Source organism: Podarcis gaigeae (assembly GCF_964106915.1).
Source record: "Podarcis gaigeae genome assembly, chromosome: 13".
Classification (NCBI taxonomy): domain Eukaryota; kingdom Metazoa; phylum Chordata; class Lepidosauria; order Squamata; family Lacertidae; genus Podarcis; species Podarcis gaigeae.
The window spans coordinates 53,527,575-53,555,214 of record NC_139689.1 but is presented as its reverse complement, the minus strand read 5'-3'; the positions used below and the strand labels follow the sequence as shown (position 1 = coordinate 53,555,214).

General features: G+C 42.4%; 2 protein-coding genes across 22 annotated transcripts in view; both read left to right on the top strand.

The window, feature by feature from the left end:
- LOC310830079 (poly(rC)-binding protein 3-like) overlaps positions 1-27,640 on the top strand; it is a 238,217-nt gene that overhangs the window by 170,252 nt on the left and 40,325 nt on the right. The window lies entirely within an intron of this gene.
- LOC310830575 (uncharacterized protein) lies at positions 11,703-13,092 on the top strand (the record flags this gene model as incomplete). The annotated part of the gene is made up of 2 exons (XM_083710356.1): positions 11,703-12,477; positions 12,508-13,092. Exons 1-2 carry the CDS (start codon positions 11,995-11,997, stop codon positions 13,090-13,092), a joined length of 1,068 nt encoding a protein of 355 aa, XP_083566482.1. The 5' UTR covers positions 11,703-11,994.

The following is a 27,640-nucleotide window of genomic DNA, read 5'->3' as shown; positions in this document are numbered from 1 at the left end:
CACTGTAATGTAATTTATATTGATTTTAGCAAAACATTTGACAAAGGCCTCCATGTTATTTTGGTTGGCAAGCCAGTTAAATGCAGGCTGGATGGTAGTACTGGCATCAGGTGAGGTCACAACCAGTTGGCAAACAAGGCCAAAGAGTGGCAATCAATGGATCCTCATCAAATCAGAGAGACATTTTGATGGGGTGCTCTCAATATTCTTCAGTATTTTTATCAATTATGTAGATGCAGGATCAGAGGAAATCCTTATCAGATGCGCAAGTGACACAAAACTGGGAGAGAAAGACCTCAGAAGACAGGACTAAAATTCAAAATGACCTTGACAGAAGAGAAGACTGGGACAAAACTAACAACATGCAATTCAACAGAGCTACAGTGAGTGGCAGAAGCACCCGTCTGGCCTCTCAGCACCAGTGTCTGCACTGTGCTCACCTCCCCAACACCTCACTCCTCTACCTCCCAGTAAACTGCAGAGATGCTGGTGCTGGGAGGCCAGGTGCACACTGCTGGCCCTTCCCACCAGCCACTCCTGAACCAGAGACAAATATAAACTTATGCATTCATGTAAATCATAAGCTCCCTGCAAGTCACAGTGTGGTGCAGCTGCAAAAAAGGGTTTGTGCAATTTTAGGGTGCATTATAATAGAACCAGAGTTTCCAAGCCATAGTAAGTAGTAATTCCACTTTAGTTTTGCATTAGGTAGACTTCGGGCACCACACTGTGGGAACGATGTTGAAGTGGGTACAGAACAGGACAATGAAGAGCGAGCGTGGAGCTCAGCCCAGCGGCAGCAAATGAGGAAGCCACCTCCAGCCCAGAGCAGCACGCTTCGCCTACTGCTTTCTCAGGATCATCCTGGTTGCCAGAGCCGGTTTCCAATACTTTATGGGAAAGCATGCCTTGGTTTAAGAACGCTTTGGTTTAAGAACAGACTTCCGGAATGGATTAAGTTAGTAAACCAAGGTACCACTGAACAGAATAAGGTACCGAAGTGTACTCTGCTGCTAACAGGAGGAGCTGAGTTTCAGGAAGATACTTGAGCCTGCTTTCCCATAGAAGAGGCACACACAATTTATGATGCACCAAGCTGAACACAGTCTGCCTGCCAAGTGCTCAACAATCCTTCTGTCTGCAACCCTGAGCAGAAAGCAAAAGGAATTGCTTTGAAAAAGCATTTTGCCCCAGTCCTCACCTGAAAAGGCTGCCAGAGTCCATGCTTATAGCCTAAAAGACATGACACAGAAGAAAAAAAGGATGGGGAGAGAGGAGGAGAAAAGCAATTCAGACATCATTTCTTCAAGTTCCAAAGTTCTCCTGATGGCCAGCTGGGATGGAAGCAGCTCAGTTGCTTGATGAGATGCTACAATTGAACCCTACTGGGTTCTAGGCCACATTTGGCTGGGTGGTCAAGAAGTTGTGCAGGCCTGCCATAGGTCAAACATAGGAGGAGATCCCTCTGAGCCTAATCCCTGCAAATCCCGAGAAAGCACAATTTGCATCCATGTTTGGAAAGGCACTGAAGACTACAGTGAAGTCTGAGCGGTGCATGGGGCCTTGGCTTCTTCTTGCTTTTGAATACAAACTGCTGTTGCAGGCGCCCACATGACTTAGCTGCCTGAAAGCTTCTTTCAACCTTTGTATGCCTAATCTTTTTATTCCTTGTCATCCTTTGGCTTCAGGCAAATGATTCATCTCCTGTCCTTTTCAGAGACTGCAAATATTTTTCCTCCTTTCTTCTGCATTGTTAACCTTAAAGCACTTATCATAATGTCCCTTCCCTTCTTACTGCTCTGTATGTTTTATTTTCTATGAATTAATTGTGATAGTTAAATATAAAAAAATCTCTCTCACAAACATATGTATGTTGCAGATCACCTTAGATTTGTATCAACATCCCTTCTTGTGACAGCTGTGGTTTTTAAATCTGTTATAATTAATTTCCCCATATTTGTGGAAGTTACCTCAGATTGGGGAGAAATACAGTGTCTCCTCATAGATGTGTATTCACTTAAGTTAATTGCCTTCTCAAGAATTGGAAACACAATGCCATCTTCCCAAATGTCCCCAAATCTAAGCACCCATTCCCAGTTTTAATAAAATCAAGGATCATCTTCCAAATTCATATCTGGTGAAGTTAAAAAACTCCATAAAGATGAAGAAGAAGAATAAACTTTTGACATTTTGCAGAAGCTATTTATCCACTTCTAGAATGCAGTATTCTGGAGGTTATGTACAGTGGTACTTCCAGTTGCGGGTGGGATCCGTTCCAGAGTTCCGGTTGGATCCCGAAACCAGAGGGACCTCTTCTGTGCATGCACGTACGGCGAAACCTGGAAAAATACTTACTCTGTGGTCTTAACCCATTCATGCATTAATTAGAGTTAAACATGTTGGTTATATGAAGAGGGATATCCCACCCAAAATATGTGTGGGCTTAAAGTGAGGTGGAGGTACCTTATTGCGCGGAACTTGGCGCCTGTTTATAGGCATGCCTTTGGTTGGTAAGGCTTATTAAATATCAAAAGAAAAGAAAACCTTCAGTGTTATTGGCAAAGTCTGGTGGAATGCTCTTCCAATAAGGATTCAGCAGGCATCTTCAGTAGTAATTCTTAAATAGTTGCGGAAAAGCTTTCTACACTACCAGGTATGCAATTGAAGAACACAAAGAAATTTGTTACAGTTAGCCAGTGATCTGTGATTTTGTTTTTATGAGGTTTTTATTGTTCATATATTTGTTGTGCACCACTCTGATTTTTTAAAAATGAGATTGCAGTATGTGTATATTTAGAAATCAATCAATAAGAAATACTCTCTCTCTTTTGTTTTTTGTTTTGTTTTAGAAAAGTTTTATATTGCTTCAGCATGTCTATGTCCAAGCAATTAGTGGTGGTGTTTGCATAACTATAGTGTTGAACTGATATGCTTGGTGAATGGTTACCATAATTTGGGAGACGGAACAAATAGGAAATTGTGACAATGGATGCTACTTGAATGTTGTGAGCTTGACAAAATAGCGGGGCGGGTGTTTCTGTTTTTTAAAAAATCTGAACAGTTTTTATTGTATGGCTCTGAATAAATATGGTAATTTTAACTCACTAATGAGCGTATCTGCTCAGTAAAAAAACGGTTTGCCTGTCTGCATAAATGTATGTAAGTATAAACCTCTTGGGAGAATCGGGGGGGGGGGGGCTTTTCAGGAGAGCACTAGAGAGATGTGAAATCCCACAAGGGGGACTCCATTTCAAATGGGATTCACTCAGTATATCAGATTTCTGCAGAAATCTACTTGGCCGGTTCACATTTTGACAAGTTGTGCTACTTTCCCTTAATAATTTATTTATCGTTCACTTGAATTCAAGGCCCCAGATGCTTCACATATACATTTTAATCCTGAAACTGAAATATTTAACTTCCCATGGAAGAACTGTTGTGGGATTTGCTTGAGACTGCAGATTTCATGGGAGCAATCAGTACAGATTTTGAAACTATATTTTATTTCAGAACACTATTGTGCTTTCTTTTAAAAGAAAATATTGATTTGAGGAAAACTAAAAGGGAAACATAGCCTGATTTCTTAACTTTATTTGATAGTAACCTTAATTTTCAGCAGTTGTATTTATCAAAGTTGAAAATGCAATTCTGCTTTTTTTCTCAGCAGAATTATTCCATTACTCCTTATTAGACAATGCCCACTTTTCAATGCAGCATCACAGTGGTTTTCAACCAGTGTGCCTTGAATGATGGCCAGGGGTGCTGCGGCAACACTGGTCTCTGACCCTCTTTTTCTTCCCTCCCTCCTCTGATGCCTTCTCCCATCTCTGTCTCCCCAAGGCTTGTGTGGATGTTTGTTGCAGCAGCCTTGGCTGCACGTTCCGCAGATGAATGGGGGCATCCTCTTCCCAGGCCCCTGTTGGGCAGCATGAAGAAGCACCTCTCTTTGGCGTAGGGCTCAGAGACCAGGAGTGGTGGTGGCAGCTGCCCAGAGGACCGCTAAGGAGAGGAGGCAGAGGGAACGCTCCGCAAGGGAGGGTGTTTGAAAGGGGATGAGGGGCTGCCGGCTCTGCAAGCAATGGGTGACATAACTGGGCTCCTTCGGAGGGAGTGGAAAATATTCCGAAATTGGTGGGTGGGATTCAGTAGAATATTAACAGTGATGGTTATACAGTGGTACCTCTGCTTACATACGCTTCAGGTTACATACGCTTCAGGTTACAGACTCCGCTAACCCAGAAATAGTACCTCGGGTTAAGAACTTTGCTTCAGGATGAGAACAGAAATCACGCGGCAGTGGCGGCAGCAGGAAGCCCCATTAGCTAAAGTGGTGCTTCAGGTTAAGAACAGTTTCAGGTTAAGAACGGACCTCCAGAATGAATTAAGTACTTAACCCAAGGTACCACTGTATTAAGGTTTTGTATCTGTGTTCTAAAGGCCTGGGATTGTATGGCACATACTTACTTTGAAATATTATGGAGATAAAAGGTGGAATAACACAAGTTAGTAGTGGAAGCAATGTATGTCTTGTTCCATCCATATAAATATTTCATTTATATAGCATGTGGCAGTTAGTTTTTTTATATAGCATCATAGCATCTAAGGGAGTGTGTTTTTCAGCAGCCCTTGTTAAAATCTATTCTGATAAACTAAAATAAGCAACGGAATCCTTTTTATGGACACCACTAGCAAGGGAGAAGGAAATGTACCTTCAAGAACTAATTCACTCAGGGACTCTCCATCAAAACTCATTGCTTTATTATGTCATCGTGAAAGGCCTGAGTAGCTATGAGAATAATTTGATTTAGTTATTAGGCCAAGGCAAGGCTATCTGTTTGCTAACAATGAGGGAGAAGTGGAGAATTAGCTAGAAAAGATATATTTCTAAACTGAAGATAAAAAAAAACAAATAAGTGTCACATATTGAACTTTCATATTAGGTTGAGTGTCTCATTATCTAAATATGCAGAATTATCCATTGCCAACACTTGTATTGGATTAGTAGTGTTAATGGAAGGACTCTTACACCATCATTTCCTAAAAGCTACTTGACTGTAGATAATCCTTGGGAATGCAGACGTCTCCACAATCCTAATAACGAGATTTGGACTAATAACTTCTATGACCCTGGGAGACAAGAGAGAAATATGAGGAGCAAGTGGTAAAAATATATACTATCCCATTTGCCTTTGCTGTCCTTCATGTAACACACCAACCAACCAACCAGCCTTTAAGAAAATTCCCTTTGAAAGTGCCACTCATTCCGTGCCTTTGCTCGTGATAATGGAGAGGGCGCTGATAGCAGTGATAGGACTATTGCTGGCTGGGAGCTGAACACTAACATCCTCCCCCCAGCTCTTCACCTGGAGAATAGCAGCCTCTTGAAGAGCCAGGAGGTTGAAGTCAGCAAGACCCACCCATGGGAAGAAACTAAGAACATAAGAGAACTCTTAGAATGGAAATGGCCCCACTTGAGAGGTGCCTGAACTAAGGTCTTGTGAGTTCCAGCTGAAAAAAGCCCTGGTGGTATATACATTTAATAAATAAGGACAAGAATGATAATTTAGAGTAAGTCCCACTAAATTCTGTAAGGTCAAAACACTTTGTAAGAACATTTTGTTTTTGTTCTCTTCCGTTTCTTTTTTAGATGTCTGGGTGGCTCACTAGTTTATTTCAAACTATTCAATTCACTTTGATTTTTTTGTTTTAAAGCTTAAAACATGTCTGGAGTAGCAAAACATGAGTCCACCATTATCTGGAGGGAAGCTTCTTTTTATTAAGCAGCAGCATTGATATGTAATCTTTCCAATCGAAAGGAAATTGCTCAAGATGGCATATAGAATAAAAATGATACTAAAGGAAGTCATAATGCAGTCTAAAGACAGTAAAAACACCATAAAAACAAATCAGTGTACACTAATATATAGAGACCACAAAAGTCGGATCTGAAAGCTGGTAGTGAGTGATCCCTAACTGCTTGTTCTTTGTGTTGCTAGAAAATCCAATTTTAGATTGTTCACTATAAAGCTGTCAGTGGTAAAGTCTTTAATATATAATGGAAGCATTTTTCTATTCAGTTCCCTTACCGGGTCAGATTAAGGTCTATCTAATACAGTGGTACCTTGGGTTACATACGCTTCAGGTTACAGACTCCGCTAACCCAGAAATAGTACCTCGGGTTAAGAACTTTGCTTCAGGGTGAGAACAGAAATCGTGCTCCAGTGGCGCGGTGGCAGCAGGAGGCCCCATTAGCTAAAGTGGTGCTTCAGGTTAAGAGCAGTTTCAGGTTAAGAACGGACCTCCGGAACGAATTAAGTTCTTAACCCGAGGTACCACTGTATGCCATTATTTCTTTCCAGCAGTCGCCAGCTGGATGCCTTCAGAAAGCCCACACCCACAAAGGCAGCAGCCCTCCCCTGTCTGTCCCTTGATATTTTGAGGTCTGCTGCCTCTGCACATGGATGCTTTATTTAGCAAGAATAGCTTAATAGGCCTACCCTCCGTTAATGCTTTTTAAAGCAGCTTAAGCTAGTGATTGATAAGAGCTTGTTCCCATGTCCCACCTTTGATTATTTTTATTTTTATGCTATTTATTTCATAAAATTTATACACTGCTTGCTTCCTTGTTAAACAAACAAACAAACAAACAAACAAACAAACAAACCTCAAAGTGGCTTACAAAACTAAAACAGTAAAATCAAGAAAAAAACCACAAACCTTCTTTAAAACATGCAAAGGTTAGAATACCAAAACAGATTAAAGTTACCTCAAGCATCTGAGTAGACTTGTTTAAACTGGAATATTTCTAGCAGGTACTGAAAGGGAAGGAGCCTCCTTGGTCTCAATCAGCAGGGAGTTCCAAAGTGTGCGTGGTGCCACACAAAACAATTGAGTTCTTACAAATGCAGTACATGTATTATGTGGCAACTATGTGTCAGGCCTGGTCGTTGTCCTCTTCAGATCACCACACAAACACTTCTTGTTCTTTTATAACTTTTTATTATTAACAAAACAATCTTATAAACGGTTCTTAAATATCATTCCTCAGAGTCACTTCTTTCAGCTACCTTCTGAGCTCTGCTTCTCCGTGACCAGCCACCCTCAAAATAGCGAAGTCGCCCTTCCCTTCATTTTCCCAATCTTTTTCCTACCCTCCTGGCTAGAGCTGGCCTGTATCTCCCCTCCTGAACCCTGGCCTTTCCTGGGAGCAGCCGGTCCCTCCCTCTTGTTCCTCCTGTTCTCTTCTATTAGATTCACTGCTCTCCTTCCCCCCTTGGGGAATGCTTTCTCCCTCTGAGAAACTGGAAACTTCTAACTCTTCCCTGACACTATGGTAGAGTCAATTCTGCTGATTAAGCAGCCAAGTGGGCACTTGTGGAGTAAGGCCATCTCCTAGGTAAATTGGTCCCAAGTCGGTAAGGACTTTATATACCAATAGTAACACCTTGAACTAGACTTAGTAGCAAATCAGCAACCAATAGGAAATTGGAAATCTCTGAGCACAGGTGTTTTTGTTTTAATTTATTTTTATTAAAGATTTTCTTGGTTTACAAAAGTACATGCCTTGTTTTCAGGTTGTATGGTCTTTCTTACAGATCAGTTACATTTGTCATGAGACATTAGTGCTGAGTACAGTACTGTATAAGGTCAAGGAAGAAGAGGGGGGAGAGGAGGGGTGGTGAGGCTTATATTATTTTGTATAACGTACGTGTGGGTTTTGTGTCCATGTCAACTGGGTATCCTCTCTTTCTATTCATTTATTACATTTCCTTGGTAGAGAGAGGTATTAAGGGGAAGGGTGTGGTTAGTTGTCCGAGGTTGGATGCAGTGGGGTTTATTTGCATTGGGCTTGTTGGGTCAGGTAAGCCAGATTGATTTGTATGCTGTCAGTGGATTCTTGTCATTGTCCTGTTGGACTGTGTATGTGATAAAGGGAAGCCATACTGGGGTGAAGGCATCCTCTTCTATTTGTCCCCGTGTCAGTTTCAGTTTATCATACAATTTGATACCATTGGTTCATGTTTACTCCTGACAGGTCCCTCCAGTGTCTGGCTATGAGTCTTCAGACTGCTGAGAGTAGGGGGGTTATAAGCTCTCTATAATGTGAGTGGTCATTATGATCTTGGAAGATGTTCAGTAGGGCCAGTTCTGGGGTGAGTTCTAATACCTGTTTAGTTATTTTGCATATCTCTTGTAGGACATCTGTCCAGAAGGGTTGGACAGGCATAGTGGAGGTATGTTCCTGTGGAGGTGCAGCCTCTCCTTGTTGAGGTTCCTGGGCGTATCAGCACCAGTTTCTGTGGTGTTAAGTACCACCTGTAGGTGAGCTTCAGAGTGAGTTCCCTTCTTTTGGTTGATATGGACCACATTCTAGTCCATTGGTGGGGTTAATTTCAAAGCTTATGACGTGCTCCCATTGTTCTTTGATTGCATCAAGGGTGTTTTGGAGCAGTATTTTGTGGATACCATCCCTTTACTGTGTTCTTCTGCCATCAAGAGAAGGTTTTTGAAGGTGGTCAAGGGCCTAGTGGCTGCTGATTTTGCTGTTGGATTGTTTAAAAAGGTATGTAGTTGATGATGTATTTGCCGAGGTATTTGCGTGTCTTGTATTTATTGTGTTGGTATAGGTTTGTTGTTATAGAAATCTTTTAGACAGTGTAGGCCTTTGGCTTGCTAGGTTTTTATCTAGAGGTTTCGTTCTGCATGTTGGAATAGTGGGTGATAGGTGGGGGGGGGTAAATGGGGATGGGGATCGTTTGCCTGCTTTTTCCTTGTGTGAACCTGTTCAGTGTTGTGGGGCTGAGCGCAGGTATTGTATCCTAATTAGGTAGAAAACCTCTCACAAGCTAAGTTACTGCAGAATAACTCTGCTGCAGTAAAACAAGATTTCACACTGGGAGCAGCCAGAGTCACCATTAGAAGTCATAGAGAGCAGTAGAAGAAGAAGGGGCTTTCCCTTCAGACTCTGGGAATGATGGAAGATGCCCGTCTTCCTATGTTTCTCCCAGTGGCAGCCTTCAACCTGCTTCATTTATTCTCTCTCTCTCTCTCTTTCTCTCTCTTTCTCTCTCTCTCTCTCTTTTATCTACCACCAAATAATCACCTCTGCTTTGTAATGATTGTGTATTTTCAGTCACAATGTTTCAGTGGTGATACTTCCAAGATAGTATTTAAAGGGATATTCAAATAATTGGTGTTCAACATTATTCCCCTCTTAATACAGCTAAACTTGCCCCCAAACTGTTGTTTTTTCAAATTTGATAGGGACGCAGGTGGCGCTGTGGGTTAAAGCCTCAGCGCCTAGGACTTGCCGATCGAAAGGTCGGCGGTTCGAATCCCTGCGGCGGGGTGCGCTCCCGCTGCTCGGTCCCAGCGCCTGCCAACCTAGCAGTTCGAAAGCACCTCCGGGTGCAAGTAGATAAATAGGGACCGCTTACCAGCGGGAAGGTAAACGGCGTTTCCGTGTGCGGCTCTGGCTCGCCAGAGCAGCGATGTCACACTGGCCACGTGACCCGGAAGTGTCTCCGGACAGCGCTGGCCCCTGGCCTCTTGAGTGAGATGGGCGCACAACCCCAGAGTCTGTCAAGACTGGCCCGTACTGGCAGGGGTACCTTTACCTTTACCTTTACAAAAGTAATATTTATTCCTAATGAAGCTGTGTTTTTTTTAAAAAAAGAGAAGACCTTTTTTGTTTGTTTTTTTGTTATTTTTTTGTTAATTTTGTTAATGAAGGACTTTTGTGTACTCCTTATTTGTATAAAAGCTCACGTTAGCAGTTGTGAGAAAGTAAGAGCCTAATAAATTTAAGGGCATCAGTTGTGTGTAGTCCCATGTTTGGTGCAAGCGGGTTGTATTTGTAATAGCTGCGAAAGCAATTCCTTCATTTATTGGAAGATATTTTGACAGCTGTAAAGTAATAGAATAAGTGTTCATGACCTCCTTGTCCTGTGAATATGTCACATTAGCACAGCTGGATGCCTTAATAACAATACTGGCTTCCGTTGGCTTATCTTCTCTGACACCTCAATGGAACTGGGCAGCCTAGAACTGAATAAGTGAATGTTAAGGGGGCACATGAGAGGTCACAGAATATGAATTCAAAGGTCCAAAAGCAGCTTTGATTGAACTAAGCCATGTAACTATGGCATGCATGCCAAGGGCTTGATTCTTGTGGCACTTTTAGTCCAATTCCACAATGGTTTACTGAGTGCTTTATTTCTGGGGGTCCCCAGGGGTACGAATACCTCTAAACATTTTGTGAATCTAGGTTTGGCCTCATTGAGGGGCAGTATTTCAATATGAGTAGGAAAATAAGAGTACCCCTAAAGATTTTCTTTTTTAAGAAAAAAAGCACTGGGTTTACTTGACCTTGCTGCTGGCTCTTCTCCTAGCCCTGCCCACTCATTGCAGGAGAGTCCCTCTCTTCCTTTGTGAAATCTTTGCACCTCAGCTAGGATTTGCAGGGGCCTTGGTGTTGTCACTCTGTGTTGCCCCTTCCTCTCCCATCTACATGCTTTTAGCTAGGGCTCCCCCCCCCCCCAGCCAGAGCTCAGCTGCAGCCCCTCTCAGGTGGCACCATTGCCATTCTAAGAGAACAAGGGAGACGTTCTTGGTGAACACTGGTCCCTCTTTTACTAGAAAAATAGCCTTGCTTTAGCAGGGCTGCAGAGGACATACAATCTTCAGACTGAATGTTGAAAAAAAGAATCCAACCTGATGACATAAATATGTGACACTGCATTAATCAGTGGCCTAAGTTTGCAGTTTTTCATGATGGGCAGAATTACATGTTTTTTTATTCTTTTATTTATGATTTTCAGTTTTATACATTTCAATAATTTTACAATCATTTTAACGTTTCAAAACTCAACTTCCTTTCCCCTCTTTCTGCAGTTTATTTTTTATATTCTCTACATATTCCAAATTAACTTAATTTACTCATTTATTCATTTAATTTAAATATATATTCTTATGAAACTGCAGGTTGTTACAATAATCCTATTGCCCATTGTATCATTGAGGATTTTACTCGCTCATCCTTTTCTCCCATTCCAATAATATCTTAAACATTTTAAACAGCACTTTTACATTACATTCCAACAGCTCGCTCTCCAGTTGCAATATTTGTTCCCCAGACCCTTGTATCCTATCTTTCTTAAATGCTTTGTTCAAATGATGATATTGTATCCATGTTGTTAATTTACCTGATAATTCCTTAAATTATTTTAATTGATACTCTCCTCCCTCTTGTTTTAATAAATTTATATAAGTTGCACACTTTTCTATCATATTCTTTTTCTTTACTGCTATAGCTTCCACTGGTGAGTCAAAGTGGTGTTTTTGCCTCTAATAGATTGTTGTATTTATCCCATACTCTATACAATTTTTTCCTAATTATATGATGTGTAAATCCTTTATGTACTTTCACCTTTTCATACCATAAATGACCTCCCTGCCAATTTAGATACAGTGATTGAACTGGAGGCCCCTCGACTGACTTCAGGTCCAGTGTTGGACCATTTCGATCGGATACTCCCTACTGATGTGGATAGATTCCTCCAAGTTGGTAGGCCCACCCCCTGCCTCCTTGATCCGTGCCCGTCTTGGCTGATTAGGGAGTGTCCAGATGTTCTGCGGACCCCCCTGGTTGAAATTATCAATTTGTCCCTTGACACGGGGACATTCCCAGGGGAATTGAAGGAAGCAGTGGTGTGTCCACTCTTAAAAAAAACTTCATTAGATCCCTTAGACCTATCCAATTACTGCCCAGTTTCAAATCTTCCATACCTGGGTAAGGTAATTGAGAGAGCGGTTGCTGAACAGCTTGGTAGGTTTCTGGAGGAAACATCGGCATTAGATCCATTTCAGTCCGGTTTCAGTCCTGGTTTTGGGACGGAGACGGCTCTGGTTGCCCTAACAGATGATCTCCGTAGACAACTGGATCGAGGCAGGTCAGGACTGCTGATCCTTTTAGATTTGTCAGCAGCCTTTGACATGGTCGATCATGATCTTCTTGACCACCGCCTTGCAGACGTGGAGATACAGGGCATAGCCCGTAACTGGTTGTGCTCTTTTATCTCTGGTTGGGGACAGAGGGTGGCACTAGGGAGGGAAATGTCATCGCGCCACTCCTTGGTGTGTGGAGTGCCGCAGGGCACAATTCTCTCCCCGATGCTTTTTAACATCTTTATGCGCCCCCTTGCCCAGATTATCCGGAGCTTTGGGCTGGGCTGTCACCAATATGCTGATGACACTCAGCTCTATCTGCTGATGGATGGCCACACTGACTCGGCCCCGAACACACTGAGCAGATGCTTGGAAGCTGTGGCTGGATGGTTTCGTGGGAGCCGATTGAAACTAAATCCTTCGAAGACAGAGGTCCTATGGCTAGGTCGGGATGGCATGGGGATGAGGGACCAACTCCCTTCTCTTGCGGGGGCCCAATTAGTGCCATTGCCTTCCGTTAAAAGTTTGGGTGTAATCCTTGATGCCTCCCTTTCCATGGAGGCGCAAGTTACAGCAACAGCCAAGGCGACATTTTTCCACCTTCGCTGCATCAAGCAGTTGGTCCCTTACCTTTCCCGCCCCGACCTGGCCACAGTGATCCATGCGACGGTCATCTCCAGGCTTGACTACTGTAATTCGCTCTACGCGGGGCTGCCCTTGAAGCTGTCCCAGAAACTCCAGCGGGTACAGAATGCTGCAGCGAGGCTCCTCACGTGGTCTCTGCCATGGGAGCATATTCACCCAGTGCTTTTCAAGCTGCACTGGCTCCCGGTGGAGTACAGGGTCAGATTTAAGGTGCTGCTTTTGACCTTTAAAGCCCTTCATGGCCTAGGACCCTCGTACCTACGGGACCGCCTCTCCTGGTATGCCCCACGGAGAGCCTCAAGGTCCATAAATAACAACACCCTAGTGGTCCCTAAGGAAGTTAGATTGGCTTCGACCAGAGCCAGGGCCTTTTCAACTCTGGCTCCGGCCTGGTGGAACGCTCTGCCTCATGAGACCAGGGCCCTGCAGGATCTGATTTCTTTCCGCAGGGCCTGTAAGACAGAGTTGTTCCGCCGGGCCTTTGGCTTGGAGCCAATTTGATTCCCTCCCCCCCTCTCTCTCTCCCCCCCCTCTTTCTTTCTTTTCCTTCTCCTCCTGCGATGAGGCTACATTTTAATATTTTAATGTTCCATTATTTTAATGTTGTATTTTATTTTTGTTTTTAAGTGGTAACCATTCATCTTGTTTTTATTATTGCTTGTAAGCCACTCTGAGCCCGGCCTTGGCTGGGGAGGGCGGGGTATAAATAAATTATTATTATTATTATTATTATTATTATTATTATTATTATTATTATTATTAAACTTGCCAACTGAAAATATTATCATGGCCTGCAAAGTCTAAAATATGTGGATTCTCCAATGTCATCCATTCCTTCAAGCAACAAAGACAAGATGCTTCATAATATAACCTCATATCCGGCAGGGAGAAACCTACTCTCTATTTTGCATCTATCAGTATTTTATATTTTATTCTTGATTTTCCCCCTTGCCAAATATATTTAGAAATATATTTTTGCCATGCGTTGAAACAATCTGTCTTGCCAGTCACCGGAATTGATTGAAACAAAAATAACATCCTAGGTAATAAATTCGTTTTTAGTCAACACTCTGCCTAATAGTGAAAGATTAATTCTGTTCTAAATTTGCTAATTTCTTTTAATATCTTCCCAGGTTTCTACATAATTATCTTTATACAGATTTATATTATCTGCTGTTACGTATACACCTAAATACTTAACCTTCCTTCAATCTTTAATCCAGACACATCTTGTAATTTATTTTTATTCTCGTCATACTTTTAACCAAGAGTTTGATTTTATCTTTATTAATCTTAAAACCTGCTACCTCACCAGTTTTTTTAATCTCTTGTAACACTTATCACGGATATCACCATGTTGTGTGCAAATGCTTTTAATTTATCTTGTCTCTGTCCCACTCTTACATTTTGACTGTCTTGATTACATCTTATTCTTTGCACCAATACTTCTAAAACTATTATAAACAACAAAAGTGACCATGGGCAGCCTGGTCTTGTTCCTTTAGTTATTTTACAGAATTACGGTACATGTTTAGTGTATTGTTACAGCCTCAACATATGGCAATGGCTCACTTGATTCAGAGAGGTTTTTATTCTATACGTGCTTGCTAATTAGGAGATGATGTCTGATGTACTAATTAATCTACTACAAGGAGGCAGCTGTGGGCTCCAGCTGTCTTTGTTTCCAATAGGCTTCCTGATCTGGGTTGGAGCGAGGATGGGAGTTAGAGGAAAGCAGCAGAGCTGCTTCTAACAAATTGATTTAACTAGAGCACAGAGCCTTGAGGGAATTCTGTGCTGCCCTGTCACTGCACATGACTGCAGCCTTTGTAGGCTCCAAGCTGTTGAGCGGTGAATCTCCCACCGATGCTTTCTCCCTCCATTGCTTTGCTGAAATTCCCAGGCACTTGGCATTCACTTTAAAAATACTTCCCTCTGCCTTGAAATGCATCTAAAGTAATTCAGGCAGTTAACGCCCATCCAAATTGAACTTTCATATACAAAGTCAATGTGTCTTTGAACAGGTGCATGGTAACAGCGCACCTTCTGGTATTTTGAGCTACATGTGATTATTCCTCACGAGTGGCCAGCCTGCTGTTCTGCTCACTGAGTGACCCAATTGCATGGGCTCAAGTAGTAGGCACATATATGTCAAAAGCACACAACCCTTGGCTTAAGAATGGGTGGGTGTTAGATAGCGTTGCTAAAGTTATTATGGGCTTTGTTAGCACCCTATAATAAATTATCTTAAAATGCAGTTATGTTTTTTACCAATTAATCTTGAGATTTGCACCAGGTTACAGGTCAAAATCAGTAAACCATTGAGCTCTCTGAGTTCAGGGATAATAATAATAATAATAATAATAATAATAATAATAATAATAATAATAATTTATTTATGTCCCACCCTCTCCAGCCAAACCGGGCTCAGAGCGGCTAACAACAGTAAAAATAGCACAGTTTACATAAAATCACAGTCAATTGAATGTCAGAGGATACCAGTTCTTAATCGGTCTCTGACTAAGCACTGGCTAATCAGTGCAGAGGTACAGTCCTCAGAGTTTGCACCCACAAACAAGGTAGGTGCTTTGACTGGGGAGGTGGACAGCCAAATGAGCCCCCTTTCCATCTTGCCCTGGAGATATTCCTAGAAGACCTTGAGCTCCAGGGTTGAAAGGGAATTGACACATCCACGGGAATGTTTTCTGCAAACTGGTGTTTAATGGGGCAAGCACAGGAGACAACTTCTTGGCCCCCTTTTTCTATTAAAAACCCCCAGCAAGGTCTTCATACTTGTCAAGTAATGTCACAGTGGCAAGGGGGTGGCAGTGTTCAGTGGATATGTGTCTCCATTGTGACCTTGGCCTGGATATTTGTTTCCATGGTAGCAGGTGGTTGACACTGCAGGCAGGAGGCTAGGCAGAAGGGAGGTTGACATTGTGGGCCCATGGGCAGATCGCCAGCTAAATGGAGGTGGAAAGTGGAACGTGCCAAAGGAGGTCGAATGTCAACTTTTCTAGGAGCCCTGGGGTGCTAACATAACAAAAGGCTGCTGGTTCAGAAGACGAAAGAGAGCCACTGAAAGTGGAGGGTGTCCTGTAATAGGTACCCCCTCAGCCTAACCTGTTTTACTCATTGGTTTAAGGATAAGTTCCTTTGTGGAAGGTTGGGAAACAAAATGTGACACATAGGTAGAGATATTAAATAAATAAATGGCGCAGAAAACCATTGATTCTAGCTTCCATCCTAAGCTGACTAAGCTGTGGAGTGGTTATCTGCTGCCACAAAAAGTAAAAATAAAAACAGAGTCTTGAGTCTCTAACAAATTTAATTATTGTCTAACCTTTCGTGAACTAGCGCCTGCTGTGTCACATGTGATCTTCAGTTGTCTTTTACTAAGTGTAAGGGTTGTGTGTGTAAAGGCTGGAGTTAAATGGCAATGGAATGCAAAGTACTGTCTGTGACAATTCAATTAGAGTTTAAATATATGCAAAACATGCCCATCACAGCAACAGTGATTGGTAATAGGAGAATCTTGTTAGCTTTGCTGAGTGAATTGACACCTGTAATTGGACAGGTGGGAAACAAGTTGACTAAAGTGAGTAATTAGGTAGACAAAGAATGTGAAATTGTAGCCATAACAATTATTTTTAGCGTAATACGTTCCCTAGATGTTATAGTATGCAGGTAGTTAAACTTGATAGATTTTGGCGTTACAAGAGATCCATAGCCAGGAGTGGTTAATTCTGAGATAAGAAATCAAATTTCAACTCCATCTCTGTCAGAAAGAAGTGTGTATGGAAATCAGTTTGTGCAGCCTTCTGTAACTCCGGGGCACCATATGATCCAAGAAGGTAGAACAGCAGGCCAGGGTATGTTCAGGCTTTTCCTAGACAGGACAACACATACCATGAGGATGGTATGCCAGCAGCTGGGGATATCAGGAAGCGGCTGCCAGGAGCAAACGGTCCTTACACACAAGCCTAGCATACATGTTAGGGAGGCAACTCCAGGCAGGACAGCCACATAAAGTCTCTGTGACAAGCCAATAAGATGCTGAAAAAAGATAGATCACTAGCAAAGGCCATAGTTGGTTATACCATGCATTGAAAAACCATCTTGTTGTCATCTGACTTTACTCTGAAACTAAGGATGGGGGAGGGTTTTGTTTGCGCCATAGTTTTGAGTGCGCTTCCCTGATTCACTCCTCTTGGACCAGTTCCTGGATCAGAGCACACATGTGCAGAGTAGTTTTCAGAACTGTGGACCTTGCTGAGCACCGTCTGAATGCTTGCAACTTACAGAGGGGTCTGAGGGCAGTTTTTTGCTTTCCCTTTTTTCCATTTTCAAGCTGCTTGGAGCAGCTAGTGTGTGTAGTGTGACAGCAAGCCATTTTTGTGCTGTGCACAAATGCTCCAGGAAGTAGGAATATGCCGTTATAGGCAGTCCTTCCCTGAGGAATTGTATGGGGAACAATATGGCTCCCCCCCCCCCAGTACACAGAGGCAGCCATCTCCCTCCCCAGGCAACTGTCTCCCCACCCTGCCAATATTTTTACCAAAAGGCGATACATGTAGTGACATGCCATTTCCTCTAAGGGATTTTCAACTCACACTGCACTTTCTAGCTGATCCAGGAAATCCTTACAAATTTTTTTTTAATGTATTATTTTTTATATAAAAAACCAGTTGACCATATGGATTTTAAAAAGCTTTTCCCATTAAAATCTGCACAGAAACAGAACACAATAGGCTTTAATGGTGAACAAGTGAGAAACAGGAATGAATCAAGGCTGCATTCAGACACAAGGTTTTTTTGTTTTTGTTTCATTGGTTATAATGCTTCTGTTCAATTCCTAATATTTCTTTTACACTATAGTAGCTGTTGTGCTATAGAATTGTGGCATTTTGACCAATGTCATGCTAAATTTTAAATGGTTGGAAAGAAGTGTATGTTGGAATATCTCCCTAAATTGTATCACATGAGTGGCAGTGGTATGATAATGAAAAGCATGGGGAAATGACAACACAAAACTCTACCAATTTTGAGCTTGCAATGGGGTAGCAAATGGATTTTTAATGGAAGTAATTAAAATGAAAATAAATACTATGCTCCTGCTAGATTCTACTAGATCCCCAGAAGTGACTTTTATGTTGTCTGAAAGATCACATAAAGCATGAAATTTAACAGGTGAGAAATTTAACAGGTGAGGAAACATCAGGAAGACAGGATAAAGTGCCGTCCAAATGCAGCCTACGTCCATTCCATTACCCTATCTGATTAATTTAGCTTCTTAATGGTATTAAATCATACAAGGTGCTCACAGTATGTCTAAACAGCGCTTACCACTTCCTTTCATCAACCATAGAATAGGTTGGTGAGGTACTTAATGAAAATGAGTGAAATGTTCATTATATGGCATCTCCACCAAGCCCATGAACATAATGTTATGGTTGCCCCCCCCACCACCACTGAAAACATATTTCCTAGACTTTTTTTACTATAAAGGTAAAGGTAAAGGTACCCCTGCCCATACGGGCCAGTCTTGACAGACTCTGGGGTTGTGCGCCCATCTCACTCAAGAGGCCAGGGGCCAGCGCTGTCCGGAGACACTTCCGGGTCACGTGGCCAGCGTGACATCGCTGCTCTGGCGAGCCAGAGCCGCACACGGAAACGCTGTTTACCTTCCCGCTGGTAAGCGGTCCCTATTTATCTACTTGCACCCGGAGGTGCTTTCGAACTGCTAGGTTGGCAGGCGCTGGGACCGAGCAGCGGGAGCGCACCCCGCCGCAGGGATTCGAACCGTCGACCTTTCGATCGGCAAGTCCTAGGCGCTGAGGCTTTAACCCACAGCGCCACCTGCGTCCCTTTTTTTACTATACATTTATATTAAAAATAGGCTGTTGCTCCATGCTGTAGTTTTGCTCACTGTTTATCCACAATAAACATGCAGAGAACAAGGAAGACAGTGCTCCTCTAATAGCAGAGAATTCTTACACTTTCATGCCAAAAGACATCGGGTGTAAGAATGCGATCACCACAGGCACTGGGTTGTTCCCAAGAATCAAGGGCCCCGGCATGCACGTGGGACATCACACATGTCTCCAAAACTTAGGTTGCCTTCAAAAATGTGTTGCACTCAGCTCAGTTAGTTTTCCAAAGACAGTTTCGGATTCTGACTCTAAGATGTTAGCCTTTGTTTATGCAGGAAATCACAGGACACAGTGGATACATGCTCTTCTAGGTTTTCCACACTTGTTACATTTGGCTACATACTCACAAGCCCTGCAGTGTTTCCTGTGGACTTAGCTGATTGTCTGAAGTTTAAAATAAGCATCCTTGCCTGAGGTGATATGTACAAAGGCATTCACATCGCTCAACAGTTGCTTACTAATTGTGCAGTGTGAAATGTTAACAAGAAAAGGTCAGTTCAGATCTAATGATGGTGCAAATCAAGTGATGCTTTTATGACCACAGAGAACAGGCCAGCTTTTATATGCAAGCTACAATGATTTCTTGTTTTCCTGTGATCAAGCTATATTCTTGCATTAATGTGCCTTGCAGCTCTGCATGGAACAAAAGCATCTCTGTCCAACTTAGAAGATTATTCAGTTATTTTTTAAATTTCACATAAAGTGCCCCATTCCATGTAACACAGTATGTTAAATAGTTACAAGTCCCAAGGGACCTGGCATGTGGAAAACACAAGCCATTTCTGGAGTGTGAAAAATACTAAGCTGACTATTGATGCACCAAGAGGATGGAGCAGAAAAGTAGCTTTCTTCAAAATTGTTTTTTTTTTTTTTGTTTCACTTTTACACTACATATAGGACAGCTGTAATGATTAATAAAAACCATTGTGCATTATGTAGTTTGAAATACAGTGTATCACTGAACAAAATAAAATAGATAAAAATATAAAACAGAAGCTTTTCCTGTTATTTTTGGTGAATGAGAGAACTGATGGTTTGTGTGCCAAGACCCCGTGACCCCACAGTTCCCTCGGGACAACAGCATGTTGGGTTTGGCCCTGAATATGGCCACCATTTTATTGGTTACAGTAGAGAATGGTTTGACATAGGCATTGGGTGAAGTCGTTGCTACTCTGGCCCCTCCGCTGGAAGTGCATCTAAAGGCAAACCACATCTTGGGGGGATTCCCTATGACCTACGTCCAATAGGGGTACCCTCCGCAGAGTCCCTGTTGGAGGAGTGGTATAGCCCTAGCTCCGCCTGGGCTTCGGAAAGAAGCCACTCCTCCCAAATCATTTAAACAGGATACCTTTTCTCAAGGAGGGGCAGGCAGAGGCTATAACCTCCTCTCCAGCCAAGATCCAATGCCTAACCACCTAACCTCATTGCTATGAGGTAGGTGAAAACCAGATGGCTGGTGTCAGTTTGCCACATGGAAAAATTCCTGCCTGGCCCCTGAATATGGCAGCCAGTTTGGTCCATAGCAAGGTCAAAGCACAAGTAAAAGCAATTAAATTAAGGAAGGGTGGGAGATCCAATGAAAAGGCAGGGAAGACAGCTGGGCAGGCCGCAAATTAATGGCCCCTGGGAGCAGGCCCAAGCGTTCCCATTGGCTAGTTGGGCCTGCCATTGAAGAGGGTGAGCGGAATTGTTGGAGAATGAAACTTTGGAAGCAAATTTTCTAATACAATGTATAAAACATCCTCATCAAACCTTTTGCTATTTGATTTTACATAATGTAGTAGAAAGTGGTAGAAATTCGTCTGGCACCCCAATTCTAAGCCTTCGTACCACCAGGTCTTCATTAAGTGCCATTGAACCAAGCATGGTTTCTGGTTTAATGCTATGCTTTGTGATGTTATACAGCAGTAAGTACAGTATACACTTCTTAAGACCTAATTTGCTGGATGCACAAATTCAAATTGACCCACCAATGAATTCTTAATACTTCTAAGCTTGTGTTCAGACTCCTGTTTACTCTGCATCCCTGGTGCTGCCACAACTGTTTGGGAAATAGTGTACACACAATGTTAGCCACAATCTATATCTATCCTGTTGTTTCCTTCTGTGTTTTGATGCATTTCCCTCAAAACCTGCTTCGGTCTGAATTGAAACAAAAAGGACGACCTAGCTGCATTTTTAGCTGGTAATGTGTACACAGTCTAAGACTTGGGTCTTATACATGTTTTCTTGGGAGTAAGACCCACTGAACTGATCTGACATATTTCTGAGTATACTAGGGGCTGTACCCCTGCTCTTTCCACTCACCAACCCCCTGTTACCTCCCCCCCCCACATCAACCCCTTAGAGTTTCCCCTTCCCGTCCCATGCAACTGTTAAGTCACTCTTCACCTTCTTAACCCCATTTCTGAAGCTACTTGTCTCTTCTGTTCTGCAACCCGACTTTGCACCTCTGAATTCACCTTTAACCCCATGTCCATGTCTCCTCTCCCTCCTTTTATGCCCCACCCTCTACGCAAACCACCCCCAGGGCAACCTCCCACATCTTCCTCCTCCCACACATTCTCACCTGAAGCCCTTTCACGCTCCTACTTTCATCTTCAACCCCATTCTTCTCATGCCTCCAACTCCCTCCTTTTTGCAACCCATATTCTCCACCTTCATTCCCTTTTCTTCCTAATCTTACCTCCTTCTTCATCTCTCGCTTGCACAAAACCTCAATTTCCATGCCACCTCATTTCTCCTATTCTACACCCGCCTTTGCGCAAACAACCCGTACTGATACGTGTTACAACGTCTTTAAGAATTTTGAGAGCAAACCTGTCAGTTAGCTCGTTCAGTTTGAGAATGTTAAGTTCAGGTGATGGATGTTGTACATATAAAGGTCTTTGCTTATTAATAAAATATCTCTTCTAAATTGCTACATCCAATCTGGAACTTTGCAATCTGAAGGCAATGGATGGTACCAGGAATAAATGCAAGGTGGAATATTTCCAGGCTTTGCATCATTTCTCTCTCTCTTGCATGAGGCAGCTCAGGTTTTTTCCTACCAGTTTGCCTCCTGGCTTGCTATATTCCATAGCTGACTCATATGTGAGAGAGGACGGGCAGCCTGCAAATCTTTGACTGCATGAAGGTTCTTAAATCCAACCTCTGCCATTTGAAGTCACCATTTTCCTCTCAGTTCCCTCCATTCCTCCTTTACTCAAACATCCGCCATTGTTTAAAACCACCATGTCCCCCCTCTTAGAATTTCTCCTATCTCACGCTGATGCCATGCTCACTGCTGTTGCGCAACCTGCCTTCTCTTCCTTCCCCACCCAAATTGACTTCATGCAAATCCAGGATTGTGAGTCACTACAAATCCTTCAGTAGGGGCTGCACAGTAATAGAATTTTTTATATATAGGAATATACAGTATGCATAGGATCGTAGTCTAAGCAATTATAATTATTATGAATTATTTTAGTATGCTTTTCCTAAATGCTCAAAAAATATCTATCTATCCCAAGAAACTTTGCAATATAAGCAAACAGCTCTGCCATCCTTTGGAGAACTGTGGCTAAAACCAGAATTAATTAGAGTGTAATGGTACTGCTATTGTAAACCTGCATATCTAGCATAGCCAAAGAAGAGACTGAATTTCTGCTTCAAGCACAGACATATTTTTTTTTGAAACCCTGTTACTTTTGTTTGATTTCTCAATGGCTTTCAATACTATTGAACATGGTATCCTCTTAGTGAGATGAGTATCAGAAGCCATATTATGGTGGGTCCCGTATTTTGCCCAACCTGCCATTTATTTTGCCCAACCAAAGGTGGCATCCCTACTGGGACCCTAAATCCTAGCTTTGATCTGTAGGAACATTGCTGATTGGCCCCTGAGTTGATGATGCTTATCTGATGTCAACATGAAACCAAGTCTTCAGTGACATTGGTTCAGTTGCTGTGGAATGCTCTTCCATCCAGATTTAGCAGGTGTCTTCTGTATTAATTGTTAAGTATTTGCTGAAAACCTTTCTATGCCACCAGTCTTATGTGGACAATTAAAGGGTGAGAGGAATCTGTTACAGTTAGCTGATGAGCTGTGATTTTAGTTCTTACGTGTTTTTGTATTGTTCATATTAGTGGTGTACATTGCTACGATCTTCTTTATGAACTTGGAGTATATAGCTATATGAATAATTTCTTTAAAGGGATTAAGCTGGGGAATGAGGGTGGGGGTGGAATCCTCAATGGTGCCTAAAAATAGCTTGGATAACTCAGCTCTCTTAACGTCATTGGGCTAGATGATTTCTAACTTCACTTGATTAGGGCCCTATAAAACAGGTGGGGTTGTTTTCACGTAATAAGAGCCATTACAATGAATTTAGCACTTAAATAAAGGCATTGTACAATAAGCAAACAATGGATGGCTCTGCTGTGTCTGTGAGAGAGATTCTGTTTCAGGCTCAGCCCTCTGTTTAGTTATCTTGACACCACAAGAGGTTTGTCATCCTTCTCAAATGAGCACTGACTTGTGTTCTGGCATTTCTGTATCAGAGCTTTAAATAGAATTAAAAGGTAAAGGGACCCCTGACCCTTAGGTCCAGTCGCGAATGACTCTGGGGTTGCAGCACTCATCTTGATTTACTGGCCGAGGGAGCCGGAGTACAGCTGGTCATGTGGCCAGCATGACTAAGCTGCTTCTGGCGAACCAGAGCAGCCCATGGAAACGCCGTTTACCTTCCCGCCGGAGCAGTACCTATTTATCTACTTGCACTTTGACATGCTTTCGAACAGCTAGGTTGCCAGGAGCTGGGACCAAGCAATGGGAGCTCACCCCGTCACGGAGATTCAAACCGCCAACCTTCCGATCTGCAAGCCCTAGGCTCTGTGGTTTAGACCACAGCGCCACCCGCGTCCCTTAAATATAATTAGGCAGCCATTATTTCTCTACAGAAGTGAGAGCTCAATGCTCCCTTTTACCAAGGCACTGAATACATTGTGGAGCTGCAAATCATAGCCTTAGTTTTGGTGTTCCAAAATAGGGCCAAAATGCACAGAACACCATTCATGCAGTTAATCATTTTGTGATTTTTATTTTAGAGTAAATAGCAAGCACCAGAAGGCTGGTCTAGATTGGGATTGCGGTGGAAGGTAGAGCTCTTCAACCCTTTGAACCCTCCTGTAGGGGTGGGTGGGTGGTGGCACACTTGCTATTTGCACTGGAAGAAAGGCTCCCCAGCACAAACACCATATGTGGGATTAGCAATCTGGATTAGGACCACCGCAGGGGGCAAAGCTTTAAAGCCCCCTGACACCCTCCTTTGCTGGGGTCCTGATCTGAATTGAGGGTCCCATGCCTGCAATTTACGTAAAAACACCACCATCATTACCATTGCATGAATGGTGATGCCATTTGTCTAGTCTGCCCTAGAAGTTATTTCAGGGCTCTCTACAGATTATCACATTATCTATAGCAGCCTTTCTCAACATTGGGTCCCCAGATGCTACAGGACTACAACTCACATCATCCCTGACCAGTGACCAGTTGTGGTCCAACATCTGGGGACCCAGAGTTGTGAAAGGCTGATCTGGAGCATAGGCATTGTGAGTTTGAATAAATATTCTCTCAGCCCACGAGGCATGTGTACTGTATTTGAGCATTGTACTCGGCGCTACTCTCTTAATGCCAGCATATTAATAGTGAGCAAACAGGAGCAGGAAAGCCAAGGGCTTTGTGCGGGTGGGAGGGGAAGAGGATCTGCCACAGTCATTATCTCTCCACGTGGTCTGCCTTAAATGGTTGTTGTACTGAAACTCATTTTCAGTGGGTTCGCTACCACTTTCCTGGCAAATCTGCCATGGGAGTGTTCCGTTCAGAGTAGGTTGTTTGTGAGGGGGCTTTTTCTGCATTGAACGGTTTGAGGGTACATACCCATTTGAAAACACTCCTCTTGATTAGGTTACCCACACATTTTCCTGCCTAGGAGGAAGCAGCGGTTGTGATCTTGCTGTACACCCACCCATAGTGCCATTGGAGAGTTGTGTATACACACAAACACAGCAATGCCAGGACAGCTTACATCCATTTCCAACTGTTTCCCAATGAACATACGGTGTGAATGTAGAATCAGTTTGCATGAATCATTTAATTTTGGAATGAAACCAGTTGCTCAAGAATTGATTTTCAATGGCAAAAAATACAGTATGCAATAGATCTAGATCTATTGTATGTGGACTACATAGAAAAAACAAGTACTCAGCCTCCATTGATTCCAGATTAAAATGTTGTGTGTATGCAGCCTTAGTTCAGTGACTACGAATATAAAGCACAATGTCCAATATACCTTTTAAGATGCCAGCCTTATGAGTAAATATCCATGGGATTACCCTGTCAATTCCCATATTCATCTTTATTTGAATGATTACATTTCTATGTAAACCTGAACTCTTTTATTTCCATACAGATTGCATTGTGAGACTTGTGCTGTCCATTAGTTAATAGGGTTCTGCAATATTAACCTAGCACTCATTAAATTAACTCTTAAGAAGATATTAAGAATATATATTCCTTTTGTATGGCATGATCAGTAACATCAATGCTATATTTATTACAGGCAGTAATCATTTTACTTGCAAATGTAGATGCTGTCATCCACCCGCAGCTAAAAGTTTCTCTAGAAACACAAACCAGAGAAAATGTTGATACTACAAATCCAGATACACGTCTGTCGAATTATGAGAGATGCAGATTGCTGATGGAATCTAATAAATCTCTCTTTAAGTAGATTAGGAATTTGAGCCCAGACAGCTCTCTGTGCAGCTGCTTCATCCCTGTGCACCCAGAGTAAGCTATAGCAAAGAATCAAGAAGACTTTTTCCCCTAGCACTGAAATATTTAGCAATATTAATCAGTTAGATTAATCTATTAAAAACCTTTTCATTAATTAAAAAGGGGCTGCCAATTAATTGGGCAGCATATTTAAAAAACACTCTTTATAATTTTAACATATGCAGATGGTAGATGCCATCTTAGAAAAGGCACTAGCCCTCTCTTGCAAGAATGCCTCTCCTAACATGGTGTCTGATGTAATGTTTGTGTATCATGTAAAAACAAAGTCTTTCTTTCTCTTCAAAACTACTAATTTAACAGATACGTAAATTTATCTAGATTTAATTATTAAAACTCATATGATTCATTTATTTTCTTTAATCAAATGGAAGTCCTTATTTTGGGTGAGATTTAGGTGACCAGTAAAATAATGTTACCTTGGTATCTCAAAGGTCTAGGCACCCAAACACAGCTAACTTAATAAGCAATTCTGTGTCGCTATTGCTCTTATCAACAATTGTAATGTATATTTTATGTAAACCACTTGGAGGTTTTTATTATTAAGCCATTTCTCAAAAGATACCAGTGAATCACAAACTTGACATGACCACAAACTTGACATGAGCCAACAGTGTGACGCGGCAGCTAAAAAAGACAATGCATTTCTGGGCTGCATCAATAGGAGTATAGCATCTAGATCAAGGGAAGTAATAGTGCCACTGTATTCTGCTCTGGTCAGACCTCACCTGGAGTACTGTGTCCAGTTCTGGGCAGCACAGTTCAAGAAGGACACTGACAAACTGGAACGTGTCCAGAGGAGGGCAACCAAAATGGTCAAAGGCCTGGAAATGATGCCTTATGAGGAACGGCTAAGGGAGCTGGGCATGTTTAGCCTGGAGAAAAGGAGGTTAAGGTGTGATATGATAGCCATGTTCAAATATATAAAAGGATGTCACATAGAGGAGGGAGAAAGGTTGTTTTCTGCTGCTCCAGAGAAGTGGACACGGAGCAATGGATCCAAATTACAAGAAAGAAGATTCCACCTAAACATTAGGAAGAACTTCCTGACAGTAAGAGCTGTTCGACAGTGGAATTTGCTGCCAAGGAGTGTGGTGGAGTCTCCTTCTTTGGGGTCTTTAAGCAGAGGCTTGACAGCCATATGTCAGGAGTGCTCTGAGGGTGTTTCCTGCTTGGCAGGGGGTTGGACTCGATGGCCCTTGTGGTCTCTTCCAAATCTATGATTCTATGATTCTATGAATCAGAATCGTAGAGTTGAAAGGGATCCAAGGGTCATCTAGTCCAACCCCCAGCAATGCAGGAATCTCAACTAAGGCATCCATGACAGATGGCCCCTCAACCTGTGTTTAGAAACCTCCAAGGAAGGAGAGTCCACCACCTTCCAAGGGAGTCTGTTGCACTGTCAAACAGCTCCTACTGTCAGAAAGTTATTCTTGATGTTTAATTAGAATCTCCTTTCTTGTAACTAGAATCCATTGGTTCGGGTCTTTGCCTACGGAGCAGGAGAAAACAAGCTTTCTCCATGTGACAGCCATTAGATATTTGAAGATGGCTATCATATCTCCTCTCAGTCTCCTCTTTTCCAAGTGAAACATATCAAACTCCCTCAACAATTCCTCAAAAACCATGGTTTCCTGACCCTTGGTTGCCTTCCTCTGCATACTTCCAACTTGTCAATAACCTTCTTAAATTGTGGAGCCCAGAACTGGACACCGTATTCCAGTTGTTGTCTGACCAAGGCAGAATAGAGTGGGACTATTACTTCCCTTGACCTGGACACTAGACTTCTGTTCATGCAGCATCACACTGGTAACTTAGGTTAAGTCTCCTAAGACCCCTTTATCTTGAATCCCAATTTTGTCTTGCATGAGACTCCCTTCCCTTTGAGAATTTCTTCTCACCCAGTGGTTATTTGAGCTTTTTGAAATCAGCCTTCTTAAAACCCAGAGTGCATGTCCGCCTATGCTTAGCTGAACACTCTACGTCTGTTGATGCTGCCTAGAAAAACATTAGCTTTTTTTGCTGCTGCATTACACTGTTGACTCATGTTAAGCTTGTGGTCCACTAAGACCCCTGGCCCCCTAGGAATTAATCCATATTGCAGTCCACATGTGCTAGAACTAAGCTGTGCTTAAACTGGGTTCCAGATGCTTCCTTGTGGCATGACAGGAATCAATTTGTTAAATACAGGTCAGACAGATTTGGTCCAATAGGTTAGACAAAGGCCATCTCTGCTATGAAGCAGAATAAAGGAGCAGCCACCTCAAATGGCAGATTATTC